Raw genomic sequence first — 15,773 nt, forward strand, 5'->3', positions numbered from 1 at the left:
CCTAGGGTGGAAAAGTCAGTTACTAGGGGACATAGGTTTAAGGTGAGAGGGGCAAAGTTTAGAGGGGATGTGCGAGGCAAGTTCTTTACACAGAGGGTGGTGAGTGCCTGGAACTTGTTGCCGGTGAAGGTGCTGGAAGCGGGTACGATAGCGACGTTTAAGAGACATCTTGACAAATACATGAATAGGATGGGAATAAAGGGATACGGACTCTGGAAGTTCAGAAGGTTTTAGTTTAGACAGGCATCAAGATCGGTGCAGGCTTGGAGGGCCGAATGGCCTGTTCCTGTGCTGTACTGTTCTTTGTTCTTTCAGATTGTGATCTGTATCTTACTATAACTTACAGGGCAGGTTCATTAAAAAAATAACATAAGCAGTAAATCGGGAGCATTCAATATGCAGTTCAAGAGCTTTGACTGGTCCTTGGGATGAAGGGGTTGTCCAATGATGAGAGGCTGAATAAATTGGGTCTATATTCTTTGAAGTTTAGAAGAATGAGAAGTGATCTAATTGAGACATACAAGATTCTGAAAGCATTTGGTAGGCTAGAAGCTGAGAGATTGTTCCCACTGGTCAGGGAATCTAAAACACGGGGACACAGTCTCAGGATAAGGGGCCAATTATTCAGGAGTGAGATGAGGAGAAATTACTTCACTGAAAGTGTTGTGAATCTTTGGAATTCTCTAACCCAGGGGGTTGTGGATGCTCCATCTTTGAATGAACGCTGGGATAGGTAGATAGATTTTTGGTCTCGCAGGGAATCGAAGGATATGGGTAGCAGGCAGGAAAGTGGAATTGAAGCCCAGGATCAGTCATGATCATATTGAATGGCGGAGCAGGCTCGATGGGCCATGTGGTCGTCTACTCCTATTTCTTGTGTCCTAGAAGCCTAGAGACCTTTGTCCTGTTCTGTGCTTCTTTCTTCTTTGGTTTGTTCCATTCTGCTTGTGAAGTTGCAGATTGAAGTGCTGGATAAATCCCAAATCTCAACAGCAAGATCTGTTGGTACCTGCAAATTAATGAGTGTTTGTTTATTTAAACATGGTGTCAGATGAAGACAAAAGCTTGGCATACCCACAGTACCTTCCAGGACGTCATCTGCACCTCTTCAGTATTAAAAATGATGTAAGCTTTTGCTAACTCTCAGTAATACTGGATCTAGATCTTTAATGTCTGTAATACGATTTACACGTAGGGATGGTCTGACCTAGAGTCTTGACCACCCCACCCCCCGCATGTCAGATTGCCTCAAAAATTGAAAGTATGCCGCAAGGTTGCCCAGAATTATTCTGATCACATTTGAAGCTCAACAGAAACCTGGCAAATCAAATGTGAATCTTTCAAAACCAAAAGAAAGCTGTCACTTACATACAAAAGTAAAGACATCAAGCAAGAGTCTCCAGTGTCAACACATTCCAGCAGACTCCAATCCATTTGTCTATTTGTTGCAAATACCATTTGACCTAGAATAGCTTGTTGGACCTTGTCTGTCCACAAACACCCATGCCCACTTTCCTCTATCCTTTATCCCTACTGCTGCAAGATGCCACTGCCTTTTTTAAAAAAGCTTAACTGCCCCGGTATTGTACAAAAGGACTATACACTCTAAGCTAACTCTCCGGCACCTCTTCAGTTTGGCAGTCTGCTGTACTCTGACTGATGACTGATTGATTTTGTTTTTAACAGGTGCTGCTATTTTCTCAAATGACATCGATGCTGGATATCCTGATGGACTATTGCTACCTGAGGGACTACAAATACAGCCGACTGGATGGTTCCATGTCTTACATTATGCGTGAGGAAAATGTACGTTTCCCCTCAGAGACTGCAGCTGTGGTCTCTACTCTTCTGTCTGGCTTTAAGCTTAAAGCCATTTTATATCTTGAATTTCTGCTTTAGACCAACAGAAAAGCCGGTGAAAGGGTGCACATCAAAAAACTGCTTTTAACATTGGGCAGCAGTAAATGCTACCAAAGAGATTAGACTTTTCATGCAAAATTCTTTGCTTTGAGATTTTCAGCTTCCTACATTTGTAGGCAGTACAGAACGTGATCAGGACTAATGTTCCTTCGAAGCTGTACAGCCACGCAGCAAACCGAAAGTTCCTGTGCAGGCAACGCACAGACTTTGTTACCATGTGTATGTGGTTGCGCAAAAACATTTAAGGGGCCCATGCATTTAATCAAATCAGCTGAGCATTGAAAAAAAAAATTTAGAGGGTACATCAATCAAGACTTGACAAAAATATGTTGAATATTCCCCAGAGTACTGGATAGATAGAAGGGTCGTATTGATAAAACAGCTAATCTATCAACCAATACTTCAATTGTAAAAATAGTGTACTGATTTGGAAATGGGACTGAGGGATTAAAAACAAGGGAGATGGTCGAATGGAAGTGAGGTTTAGAGATAAATACAGATAGGTAGAGATGGTCGAATGGGACCAATGATTACAGGAACTAGTGCAGATAAACACAATTGAACGTAACTGAGGGTGCAAGAATCAGTACAGTAAGAGCTGTGCAGTGGTGGTTGTAGCTTGAGCTGCTCTGAGTATGGAAATGCCATTGAAAGGAAAATAATTTGGCAGGGATGTATGATCTGGGATTAGATGAATATTTTGGCATTTGGCTTTATTTACCTTTTGGGCGGAGCAGGAGAGCAAATTTATGGAACCTGGTCTTCATGAGCACCCCAAAGGCCAAGTTCAAATCCCATCTGATAAAGTGTGGATCTTCATTTGATCAATCAAAATTTTTAGTTGACATCATGAAAAGAAATGACACAAAAGCTGCTGGATTGCCATAAGAATCCAGTTGGCTCACAGGCCTTTTGGGAAAGCAGCCTGCACCCTTTCTCAGTCAGGTTTCTGAGCCAGCCATCCCTAATCAGTTTGGCTGCTGAACTTGTCTCTTTTTTTAAAATTCCCCCCCCCCCCCCCATAACCACTCCTTTCAGTCTGGCCTTTGAACCTGACAACCCCCTGCACCCTTCCCAATGTTGCTTTACCAGTGTTTTCTCCATCCCAAAATAAAACACAATTTGTCGAAGTGCTGGAAACATAGTGAGAAGGTTCTGAATTATCTTTCCATGTTCCTGCTTATGTCCTGATATTGGGTGCAGTTTCGAGATGACTTGAAACATTACCAGCATGAGTTTTGGGTGGGCAATGATTTGGAGCACAATGCTTCTCATTTAGAAGGTTATGTTTATAATCTCTGTGTCTCTGGTTCTTTTTCCAGATAAACAATTTCAACAATGATCCTGAAGTCTTCATCTTTTTATTGAGCACTCGAGCTGGAGGTTTGGGCATTAACCTGACTGCAGCAGACACTGTCATTATATACGACAGTGACTGGGTAAGTACCGTTTCCAGACAGTCTTTTTTGGGGCTTTGAAGCGGTCAGCTGAGTTTGTTGTTGATCCTGTGACCTATTTGAGTATCTTGCTTGTGCACTGTATAGAACCTGCTGTAGCTGATCAGTAAAGTGCAGCTTGTACTGTCATTTGGGATATGAGGTGTTACACTGCTGTGCTATTCACGCTGCATATTCTGTGGCAGTTCACTGTGATGTGCATTGCGAAGAGAGTACATTGAGCTTTTAATGCAAGAGTGAAGTATTGATGGATGCAGGTCTCTGCTGAGAGCAATTTGAGATTCTAATTGAGTTTCCTACCATTATTTTGGTTTGTATCCATTTGTATTCTGCACTGCTATTGCAATGTATTTGGAATGGGGAACTGAGTTACACACCATCTGAGCAGTTGAATTTACAGGAAAATGCCTTTAATAATTTTTTGATGAAGAGGGGGAGGTGTTTAAACACAGATGCAGCCTTTTGAGATGAGGTTTGGTGGGGGTGGGTGTATTTTCTTTGATCTGAGTACTGGATTTAAAGTCCAAAAATCATATTATGCGGGTAACCTCCAGTAGTCTAGTGACTGCCTGGTGTGGTTTGATGTGAAAAATGGCCACTTGTTGAAGCACCTGAGGACTGTGGGGCCTGTAGAGCTGTGCAAAAACAGCAGCAGCAGTCAATTTTGCAGGTCATTGTATGCATGCTTGAGATCCCTCATCTTCACGTTACTTTTCAGAATCCTCAGGCGGATCTTCAGGCTCAGGATCGGTGTCATCGGATTGGTCAGACCAAACCAGTTGTTGTGTACCGCCTGGTAACTGCCAATACCATTGATGAGAAGATTGTGGAGAAAGCTGCAGCCAAAAGGCGACTCGAAAAGATGGTTATTCATAAAAGTTAGTGTTTGAATACAACATTTTCTTGGTCGGAGGGTAGTGAGAACTTCATCTGACAACTCACCTTTCCTCTGTTCTCAATGAATGTGATTTACTGTTGCAATGCAACACTTGTTTTTATTTTTTGGGGCACAAGATACTTTCAGTTTTGGGCGCCCATTGTCTGCGTTATTGACTGACTGCATGCCAGGTGTAGCATGGGTTGGTGTAGAGTAAGGAGAGCTTCACAGGGGAACTTGGTGGAACGGTATCTTGGCTGAAATGCAGGCGAGACTGATTGAATAAAAGTGTCCTCTGTCTGCAAGGCACAAATGTAAAATGAGTTTTGGTAGTCTGAATCCAGCTTCCAGTGGGAATTGATCTGTCCTAAAACTGTCCCTAATTTGGCACCAATTGGCCATCTCTGTCAGGGCCCTCAGGAAGAATAGTATGGGAATGAAGAAAATGTATCACTGGTGCAGTAGAGACTGCTCTTGGAGCTGAAGCATGTTGGGGCAGGGCAGACTCTGAATCTGGCTGTACTGTGCCTGACTTTTGACACTGACTGTGGAGGTTGCATTTTATTCTGGCAATGAGGGTTTTGGAAGCGGGACAGAAGGTGAGGGTATGGAGGTGACCCTGTCTCAGACCTCCAAAGCCATTTAATGGCGGGCAGCCAATTAACTGCCAACGGTCCCTTTTGAGGGACAAGTTCCTGCCTCCAGAGCTGCCGGCCAATCAGAAGGCTGGCAGCACTGCGAGTAGTGGCGACTGCTGGTACTGTTGGAGGTCCAGCAGCTCCGAAGACTGGAGAAGACCCCGACGCAGGTGAGTGGGGCCGGGGTCACTGGGTAATTAAGGCAGGCCCTGACGACAGGGTGCAGGTGGTGGCGATCGCTGCTGAGGGGTCCTGGATTTCCCCCAAATGAGGGATGTCCCACCCCCCCCCCCCCCAGACCCCACTAGGAGGCCGCCAAGCTCTACCTGGCGTCATCTCCCCGTGGCAGTGGGCCCTTCCGCCTTCCACAAAATTGAGGTGGAGGCAGGAAGAGACCCTTAACTGGCTATCTATTTGTCATCTAGGGTCTCTGATAGCAGGACCGTCGTCCTCTGGCTTCCTGTCCCGGACAAACTGGCAGGGAGCCGGGGCAACATCTGGGACAGTGCCCCCTGCCATTTTGTTTGCCCCCTCCCCACCTCCAAGGGCAGAACAAAATTCTGCCCTTGGTATCTGAAATGCTAGGAGTTCCTATTTCCCCACCATCCCTCGCCCTGATCATAAAATCAGAAAAAAAAAACTTTACTGTCCATCCAGGGATGTGCCTGTAAATCAACCTTCAAAGAACTCTTTAATGCACCAGTATGACATTTTCCACTTATCACATTGGCCATCCTGTGGCTTCTGAGTTCAAGTACCAGTGGAGACATTTTATGGTAAGAACATAAGAAATAGGAGCAGGAGTAGGCCATTCAGCCCCTCAAGCCTGCCCCGCCATTCAATAAGATCATGGCTGATCTGTCCCAGGCCTCAACTCTATTTTCGGCCCTGTTCCGCATAACCCTCTATTCCCTCAGATTTCAAAAATCTATGTACCTCCTCCTTAATTACATTTAGTAACCCAGCCGCCACAACTCTGAGTTAGAGAATTCCAGAGATTCACCACCCTCAGAGAGGAAATTCCTTTGCATCTCAGTTTTAAATGTGTGACCCCTTATTCTGTAACTACGTCCCCTAATTCGGGATTCCCCCACTAGCGGAAACATATTCTCAACATCTACCCTATTGAGTCCCCTTAGAATCTTATATGTTTCGAGAAGATCAACTCTCGTTCTTCTAAACTCCAATGAATAAAGGCCTAACCTGTTCAGCCGTTCTTGATAAGACAACTTCTTCCCAGGAATCAGCTGAGTGAACCTTTTCTGAACTGCCTCCAATGCTAGTATATCCCTCCTTAAATACGGGGACCAAAAGTGTACGCAGTACTCCAGGTGTGGCCTCACCAACACCCTGTACAGTTGGAACAGGACTTCCCTATTTTTAAACTCTAACCTCCTAGCAATAAAGGCCAAAATTCCATTTGCCTTCCTAATTACTTGCTGCACCTGCATGCTAACTTTGTGTTTCATGTACAAGAACACCCAGATCCCTCAGTACTGCAGTATTTTGTAGTCTGTCTTCTTCTTACCAAAGTGGATGACCTCACACTTTCCCACATTGAACTCCATCTGCCAAGTTTTTTCCACTCACTTAACCTATCTATATCCCTTTGCAGATTCTGTGTGTCGTCAGCACAACATGCCTTCCCACCTATTTTTGTATCGTCCGCACATTTGGATACACTACGCTCTATGCCTTCCTCCAAGTCATTAATATAGATAGTAAATAGTTGAGGCCCTAGGACCGATCCTTGTGGCACCCCACTAGTTACAGCTTTCCAACCTGAAAAAGACCCATTAATCCCGTCTCTCTGCCTTCTGTGTGTTACCCAATCCTCAATCCATGCCAGCACGTTACCCCCAATACCTGAGCTCTTATTTTGTGCAATAACCTTTTATGGGAACACCACCACCTGCAAGTTCCCCTCCAAGTCACACCATCCTGGCTTGGAACTTTATTGTCGTTCCTTCACTGTCGCTGGGTCAAAATCCTGGAATTCCCTTCCTAACAGCACTGTGGGTGTACCTACTTCCCATGGACTGCAGCAGTTCAAGTAGGCAGCTCACCACCACCTTCTCAAGGGCAATTAAGGATGGGCAATAAATGCTGGCCTAGCCAGCGACGCTCACATCCCATGAATGAATTTAAAAAAAAAAAGTTCTGGCACCTTATCGAAAGCCTTCTGAAAATCCAAATACACAATATCTACTGGTTCCCCTTGATCCAGTCTGCTTGTTATAATCCTCAAAGGACGCTAACAAATTTGTCAAATATGATTTCCCCTTCATAAAACCATGTTGACTCTGATTGCATTTTGTTTTTCTAAATGTCCTGCTATTTGTTCCTTAATAATGGACTCTAGCATTTTCCCAATGACAGATGTTAAGCTAACTGGTCTATAGTTTCCTGTTTTCTGTCTCCCTCCTTTCTTGAATAGGAGCGACACATTAGCGGTTTTCCAATCCTCTGGTACCCTACTGAATCCAGTGAGTTTTGGTATGTTATGACCAATGCCTCCACTATCTCTGTAGCCACTTCTTTTAAAACCCTTGGATGCAGGCCATCAGATCCTGGCGACTTGTCTGCATTTAGTTCCATCAGATTGTTAAGCACCTTTTCCCTTGTGGTCAAGATTGTTACAGGTTCCTCCCTCCCATTTACACCTTGCTCATCTATTATTGTTGGGATGTTTATAGTGTCCTCCACCGTGAAGACTGATGCATAATATTGGTTTAAATTATCTGACATTTGCCTGGTCCCTGTTAATTTTCCAGTCTTATCCTCTAAGGGTCCCACACTTACTTTAACTACTCTCTCCCTTTTTTATATACCTGTTGAAGCTTTTGCTGTTTGTTTTTATATTTCTTGCCAATTTACTCTCGTAATCAATTTTTCCCCTCTTTATTAGTTTTTTTTAGTCATCTGCTGCTGGTTCCTAAATTCTCTGGCCTGCCACTAGCTTTCGCTGCTTTATATGCCTTTGTTTGTGATCTGATACTCTCCTTAACTTCCTTTGTTATCTACGGTTGGTTCATCATTTTCATTTATTCCAGTCAGAAGGAAGGACTCAATGTTTGCTGAGTGTTATGAAACATCTGCTTAAAAGTCTACCACTGCTCATCTGACTTTCCCTTTCGTCTATTTTCCCAGCCCGCTTTAGACAACTTTCTTCATACCTCTGTAATTGCCCTTGTTTAAGTTGAAGATAATGGTTTGAGATCTGAGTTGCTCTCCCTCAAACTGAATTTGAAATTCCATCATGTTTTGATCACTTCCCCCTAGAGAATTCTTAACTGAGATTTCTTATTAATCCTACCTCATTACACATGAGCAAATCTAAAGTAGCCTGTTCCCAGGTAGGTTCTGTAACTTATTGTTCTAAGAAACAATCCCTGATGCACTCTACAATTTCGTCTTCCATGTTACCTTTGCCAATTTGATTTGTCCAGTCTATATGCAGATTAAAATTACCCATGATAATTGTAGTGCCTTTCTTACGCCTCCATTATTTCCTGATTGGTACTTTGTCCTACAGAGAGGCAACTCCTCGGGGCCTATAGACCACTCCCACCCGTGATTTCTTTCCCTTGCTATTCCTTATTTCCACCCAAATTAATTCTACATCATGATCTGTTACACTTGTATCATTTACTCACAACTGCACTTCCTTTAATAACAAAGCTACCCCACCTCTTTTTTTCTTTCTGTTTATTCCTCCGGAACATTGAATATCCTTGAACATTGAGTTTCCAGTCCTGGTCGTCCTACAACCATGTATCTGATAGCTATCAAATCATTTTCATTTATTTCTATTTATGCCGTCAGCAAATGCTATGTGCTTTCAGATAAAGAGCCTTAAGCTTTGACTTTTTGCCATTTTTACCTACTTTGATTCTAATTTCTGCTGTACTCTTATGCTTGTATTCTATGTCCCTTCCTGTCACTCCCTGATTAATATATGCCCCTTCCCTACCCTGCGCCTCTACTCTCCCGTTACTTTTTTGACTTTTTAAATCTCCCTTTAATTGAACCCTTCCCCTCCCCACTATTTACTTTAAAACCTTATCTGCATCCCTAGCTATACGATTCGCCAGGACACTGGTCCCAGCATAGTTCAAGTGAAGCCCATCCCAATGGAACAGCTCCGTCTTTCCCCAGTATTGGTGCCACTGTCTCCTGAATCGGAACCCATTTCTCCCACACCAATCTTTGAGCCACGCATTTACCTCTCTAATCTTACTTACCCTAGGCCAATTTGCAAGTGGCTCAGCTGGTAATCCGGAGATTATTAACTTTGTGGTTCGGCTTTTTAATTTAGCCCCGAGCTGCTAATAGTCCCTCAGCAGAACCTGTTTCCTAGTCCTACCTATGCCGTTGGTACCTACGTGGACCACGACAACTGGATCCTTCCCCTCCGACTCCAAGTTCCTCTCTAGCCCAGAAGAGATGTCCTTAACCTTGGCACCAGGTAGGCAACACAGCTTTCGGGACACTGTATCGTGGCTGCGGAGAACAGCATCTATTTCTGTAGCTGTGCTATCCCCTATTACTGCTACATTTCTCTTTTCTCTCCCCACTTGAAAGGCGCCCTGAACCATGGTGCCTTGGTCAGTTCGCTCATCTTCCCTGCAGTCTGTGCCCTCATCCACACTGGGAGCAAGAACCTCATACCTATTGGATAAGGGCACTGGCTGGGGCTCCTCCTAAGCTAAATTCTGGATCCCTGTACCTGCTTCACTTGCAGTCATACCCTCCTGTCCCTGACCACGGTCCAAATTTGATGTAATTAATCTAAGGGGTGTGACTGTCTCCTGAAACAGTGTCCAGGTAATTCTCCCCCTCCCTGATGTGTCGCAGTGTCTGCATTCAAACTCCAGCTCATCAACTCTGAGCTGAAGGTCCTCAAGCAGCCAACACTTGCTCCAGATGTGGTCACTGGATTGCACTGGTGTCCACCAGCTCCCACATATTATAGCTGCAGCACCACCTGCCCAACCATCTCTATTCTATTTAATTAATTAATTTGGATCTCAGTATTTAGGAATTGAGTGGTCATTTCGGGTATAATTGCAGACCCAGGAGACTTGTATCGTCGTGAACTGAATTTACACCAGAGTTATTGCAGTGAAGAGTGTCTGACCCACTGCATTGTTGTGTCCTCTGAACTTTGTACTCTTCATTTGGTCTCATTCAGAATGGTCAAATGTCTCTTTCTCAATTCCTGTTCAGATAAGTTCAAAGGGGGCAAGTCAGGCTTGAAGCAGTCTAGGAGCAGCCTGGATTCTACAGAGCTGATGGAGTTGCTGAAGTCTCGCGATCATGAAAGGTAAAGTAGATAGGCTGTTGATCTGTTTAACCTTTTGTGGATTTTTGCAGCTTGGGTTCCAAGTTCCAAATTGTCATATCAGGTCACCTGTTGTGTTTAGAATTGTTCCTCTGAATGTACTTTTTCATCTGAAGCTACATTGTGTTACACTACACACTCGTCCTCTTCCATCCATTTATACTATCTTAATTCCAGAGTCATTGCACAGTCTCCTATTTTCTGTCCTGACTCATTCTTGTCCAGGATCTTTTAAAGTTGTGGAAGCCCAAGGACCTTGGCCTTTCTCTAAATTTAAATTGTTCATGGACAAGGCCCAAGGTGTGAGCGCTTACCTACTCCACTCCATTCCTTTCCATTCTTGGATTAAGACAATCTGCCAGAAGAGAGTGGAGCTTCCTTCCTTGTTGACATGAAATGCTTCTCAGTAGTTCTTAGCTGGGTTCTAGTGAATGAGTTTGGATGTTTATTCCTGTGAATAATTTATCCACGTTTGCAGTGCAGTTTGAACTCCGATGTTTTTGTGCAGTGGGTAATTTGACGCAGAGGGTAAAGATATTTCTAACCAGAAGAAAAAATGTTTGCTGCAGATTCCTCTGACTGAGTCTGTTAATTATTGCATTGATTAACTAATTGATCCTAATTGATTTGCTGGCTAGTTAGGTGCAGACTATCAACTCATCTCCACTTGACTGAATGTTTTGTCAATCTTTCCAACAGAGTCGTGAAGGGATCCACTGAAAAAGTGATGAGTGATGTTGACCTACAGATCCTGTTGGATCGCAGTGATCTGAGCAGTAAGTAATTGGACATGATCCTTACACTAAATGTTTGTCCATGTTTCTATCGAGCACACAGTGTGAAAGTTAGGTAAAGTGAAAGATGGGACGCTGCCTAGGAGACCGTTTGGAATAGTCAAGTCTAGAAGTAACCAAGGCATGGATGCGGATTCAGCAGCAGATGAGCTGAGACAGGGTTGGAGTTGGGTAATGTTAGAGGTGGAAGAGGTGATCTTAGTGATGGCACAGATATATGGTCGGAAGCTCATCTCGGGGTCAGACGCAACACCAAGGTTGTGAACAGTCTGGCTCAGCCTCAGACAGTTGCCAGGAGAGGGATGGAGTCGGTGGCTAGGGTATGGAGTTTGTGGTGTAGACCAAAGACAATGGCTTCACTTGTCTTGATATTTAGTTGGAGGAATTCCTGCTCATCCAGTACTGAATATTGAACAGGCAGGCTGACAGATTAGAAACAGTGGACAGATCAAAAGAGGTGGGGGCAGGATGGAGTTCTCATCAGCTTGTATGTGGAACTGGATGTTGTGTTTTTTGATGATGTCGCTGAGGAGCTTCATGTAGATGAGGAATAGAACGGGGTGGAGGATACCCATCCTTGTGGGACTCCAAAGGTGATGGTCTGGGAGTGGGAAGAGAAGACATTGCAGGTGGCTTTCTGGTTATGATTTGATGGGTAAGAGTGGAACCAGGCAAGGGCAGTCCCACCCAGCTGGACAATGGAGAAAAGGCATTGGAGAAAGATGGTGTGGTCAACCATGTGAAAGGCTGCAGATAAAACTTGTATTTATATACTGCTTTTAATGGAGTAAAACATCTCGATGCTTCAGGGGTTGAAAATCATGTGGAGGAATAACTTGCTGAAGTCAGTCATGTAGGTGATTGTTTGTGACTTTGAGGGCTATTTCAGTATTGTGGTGGGGAAGGAAGTGATTGGAGGGATTCAAACATGGATTTGTGGGAGAGGTGAATGCAGATTTTGGAGGTAACAACACATTCAAGGGGGTTGGAAAGGAAAGGGAGGTTGGAGTTGGAGAGGAGGACAGCGCCTGAGGAGAGGGAACAGGTTAACAATAGAATTGTTTTTCAGTGAGCCCTGTCATCAGCTTGTATGAACCATTGCCAGTGTGATGTATGTTGTATTTGATTTGTTTTCTTACAGAACAACTGACTAAATGTACCTCAGGAATCAAAAGCCAGAGAGACAACGTTTTCAAAGTACTTGACAGTGATGACACAAATGCAGGAATCCAGTTGTGTGGGCTGTGAGATGGCTGGAGACATCTCTTTATTCAGGTGTTTGTCGTCCCTCCTTGTCCTGCTTTCCCCTGTAGGGAAGAGTTATAGTTTGAGTGAAAGTCACTCCTGGAGTGCAGTGTTAGGATCAGTCTGCAGTCTTACAGTTATTGATCTGACAAGCCACCCTGTTGAAAGTTTTTAAAGCGGGACTTTTTTTTTTAAGTGATTGTTTTTTGCACAGTAGGTTACAGATGCAGATTTTTTTCAGTTTGAGATTTATTGCTGCCTGGAATCTGAATAATGAGCTTAATTTCAAACCTTTAACCATTGTACAAGTGGAATGGGAGAATAAAGACAGTGTTTTTTTTGCTTTGTCACTCTAATTCTGTTTAGTTTACACATGTGCTCTTACCCTCTAGGATATTTGCACATTTATGGTCTCAGCAGAGGCCCTGTTCAAGAGAAACAGGAAGATGAGAGTGTGCAGTTTGGTGGCAGTTTGCCAGTGTGTACCTTGTTGTAATTAATGCTGGTAGTTAGTTGTTGACTCTGATTCAGAATTGGAAAAGTTGGAAGTGTACCACTGTTTTTAAGTTCTCATGGTCTTCCCTCACTGTCAGAAAACTATTTGTTGCCTGGATTTTTATCTTTTAAAATAAATTGACACCGGCATGGTGTCACTGGGCCCTGCTCTCCTACCCCTGCGGACAATGCTTCAGTCATTGATTTAAAAATCGCAGACTGAGATTTTTTTTCCTCCCCTTCCCCTTTGAGTTTTGTATCAAACATACTGATGGTGAAATTTATGAAACTGTTGGACAGCGGCGAAATTTCCTGCACTGTCTCTGTCTTCCTCACTCCCCCGGATTAATGGTTACTGTACAAAGTTAATGGTAGTCAGTTTAACTTGCTCATTTCCACAGGGTGGTACCTGTTGCTCATCCAAGCGCTGCTTGTGTTTTAGTTAAAATGCCAGGAGAGCAGAGCTGAAGTGGGAATCTTACCAAGCACTGCTTCCTGCACCTGGCTTTCTGTTGCAATATTTCATTTCTATTGGATCCAGGGCCATGGGATAGGGGGCTGGCACTGAATGCTACCCTGTAACATCTCTTGATCATGAAAACCTGGCTCTTGGGAGCAGTTGGAAGTGAGGATTTTCTTTATTTTATTGCCGTTGGTAGGAATTAGTGTGAAATGAGCTGAATGAAAGACTGGTTAGTAGTGATTATGACATTTTAAACCTGCAGCAAATTAAGAAATGCAACCCTTGAAATTTCAATTGCCTTGGGCAAGAGTCATGCTGCTGTTTCTTTAAAGTCATTTGGGTTTGGATAATTGCACAGGGATTAAATCAGGGCCTGCAGAAAATACTGGGGATAACGTTTGTAGAACCTGTATACTGCAGCTTTAGTTTACTGCTTAAACAAGGCTTTCTCAAACAGATGCCTAGCACTACAAATAGGAGACTGATTCCTGCTTGTAAAAAGCTGAAGAACCAGAATGCTTCAGCATTGTCAGGACCACGACCTTCCCCTCACCTCAAACTTCAATCCCTGATGTGTGCCGAATGCTGATGTATAAACTGTACAAAAAATTGTTTTTATTAGAAATAAAATTTTCAAATTGGTCACAGTTCTGGTGTGTTTTCCATATTTCAAATCCAATTTCAGATACTTTTATTCTGCACTAGGGCATTATATACTCATGGTGAGTTCAGTGGAGGGTCCGATTGTAGAAGTGTGAACGTTATAACATTTAATGCACAGTCAGTCACAGGGGAGTCTGGCATTCTTCATGTGCAAATGTTTTTGCAGAAATTTGACACAATCTTCTTGCAACTTCTCACTTATCTCCTTATGTTTTTCTATTGTCTTCCACTCTTACTCCCTCTCTTCCTGTACTTCTCAAATATCTGTTTAACTGTTGATCTCCCTTTCTGTAAGTTCCTTTAATCTGCCTCCTTTCTGTCCTGAATGATTGTCACACATGTTTTCATATTTGTGATGTCGTCTTGTGAAGGAAGAAATTCCATCTAGATGATGCCTTGCCTTGGGATATTGCAAAGTTGCCAGTGAATTATCTTTCTAAGTTCAGTTATTGCAGTGGAGCCACCTGAAACAGTCAGTTTGTGCACAGTAAGATGTCACAGAATAGCAAATGAGTTGAATGACCAATTAATCTGTTTGGGTGGTTGTTGAGGAAGGAAGGTTGGCCAGGACATTGGAAGAACTCCATGCTCCTCTCTGAATAGTACCCTGGGATCCTTTTTCATCCGTTTGTACATGCTGACACAGTTTAACATCTCAGCTGACAATGCAGAACTGCATTGAAATGTCGGTCAAGACGGTGTTCAAAGTCTGGAGTAGGACTGATGCGGGAGTGCTACCAATTAAGCAAAGCTGGCCTGATAGTCCAGGATGGCAGCCAATATATAACCAGATTGAAGGTGAGAACTGCAGTTGGGTAGAGCCAGGCTGTGTGAAAACGTGTGCACCATACACAAGTGAGAGAAATTGAGGTGGAGAGGGAGCATTGAGTCTTGGATTAGTACTTGACTCAGAGATTGGACCTGCAGAGTAAGCGTGGCTATCCGACCCAGACCCGACAATGTGTCTGGTTCGGGTCGGGTCTCTCTTCCAGGTCCAGGATTTGGTTCGGGTCGGGCTGGATGTGGGCAGTGCTGCTTTGCTCCGGGAAGTAGTCTTCAAATGAACATTCAGGACGTCAAGGTGGGAAACATACAGTCCGGACTTCGCACTCTGCAGTAAAGCCTGGCTACCCAACCAAACCCGACTACATGTGTCTGGTTCGGGTTGGGTCGGGCATTTAAAAAATATTAAAGGACTCTGGCCCAGCCTGGGTCAGGTCCGGGTTGGCTGTTGTCGGTTCGGGCCTGGGTAGGGTTTTAATTTTGTACCGAGCCAGGCTTTACTGCAGCATATACAACCTGTGGTTGGGGTAGAGGTTTTAGAGCCAAATGTTAGAGGGTCCCCCATTGGCATTGCTGATTGAATGATAAGTATTGTACATTACAATGTACAATGTATTTTACTGTGAAGGTGGTTTGTCCCTTTTAAGGCTAGAAAGGCTCATTGCTTTATGTAAACACAAGCTGAAGCCATTCTGTTTTGCTGCTGTTTGATCAAGAACTTTGTAGATAGGAATGTGCTATTAAATTTTAAGTTGCTGCTCAGAAGCATTCAGCATTTTAAAGTTATTTTGCACCAGTATTGGAGAAGCATCCTGTCATTTTTTTAGTATATTGAAAATAGAAGCAGTTTCTTAAAGGGGAACAAATTAGCTTCGCACCTGCAATGCCTGTTCTGTGGCATTGAGTTCTTTGCATAGAAGAAACTTGTTCCAAAGGCATGTGGTGCCTTCCTGAAGACCTACAGAAATGTTACTGGACCTTATTTATATGTTTACATGATATTTGGTCTAGCCTGCTTGTAATGCATCACTTTTCTCATTGACATTTGAATAGAATCTCTCTGCTCAGTCTTCACTGACCTTCACTGGACTTTA

The 15,773-nt window shown here is 43.5% G+C and overlaps 1 protein-coding gene across 1 annotated transcript in view; it reads left to right on the forward strand.

Annotated features, from left to right (window-relative positions):
* Positions 1–13,872, forward strand: part of hells (helicase, lymphoid specific) — a 70,313-nt gene extending 56,441 nt beyond the window's left edge. The window contains exons 18-23 of the mRNA XM_068052407.1: positions 1,687–1,806; positions 3,243–3,359; positions 4,096–4,255; positions 10,122–10,218; positions 10,936–11,012; positions 12,172–13,872. Of these exons, the coding sequence (XP_067908508.1) occupies positions 1,687–1,806; positions 3,243–3,359; positions 4,096–4,255; positions 10,122–10,218; positions 10,936–11,012; positions 12,172–12,278 (678 nt within the window). The 3' untranslated portion in view covers positions 12,279–13,872. The remainder of the gene's footprint in view (positions 1–1,686; positions 1,807–3,242; positions 3,360–4,095; positions 4,256–10,121; positions 10,219–10,935; positions 11,013–12,171) is intronic.
* Positions 13,873–15,773: the final 1,901 nt, after the last annotated feature.

This window comes from Heterodontus francisci, chromosome 20 (genome assembly GCF_036365525.1).
Source record: "Heterodontus francisci isolate sHetFra1 chromosome 20, sHetFra1.hap1, whole genome shotgun sequence".
NCBI lineage: Eukaryota > Metazoa > Chordata > Chondrichthyes > Heterodontiformes > Heterodontidae > Heterodontus > Heterodontus francisci.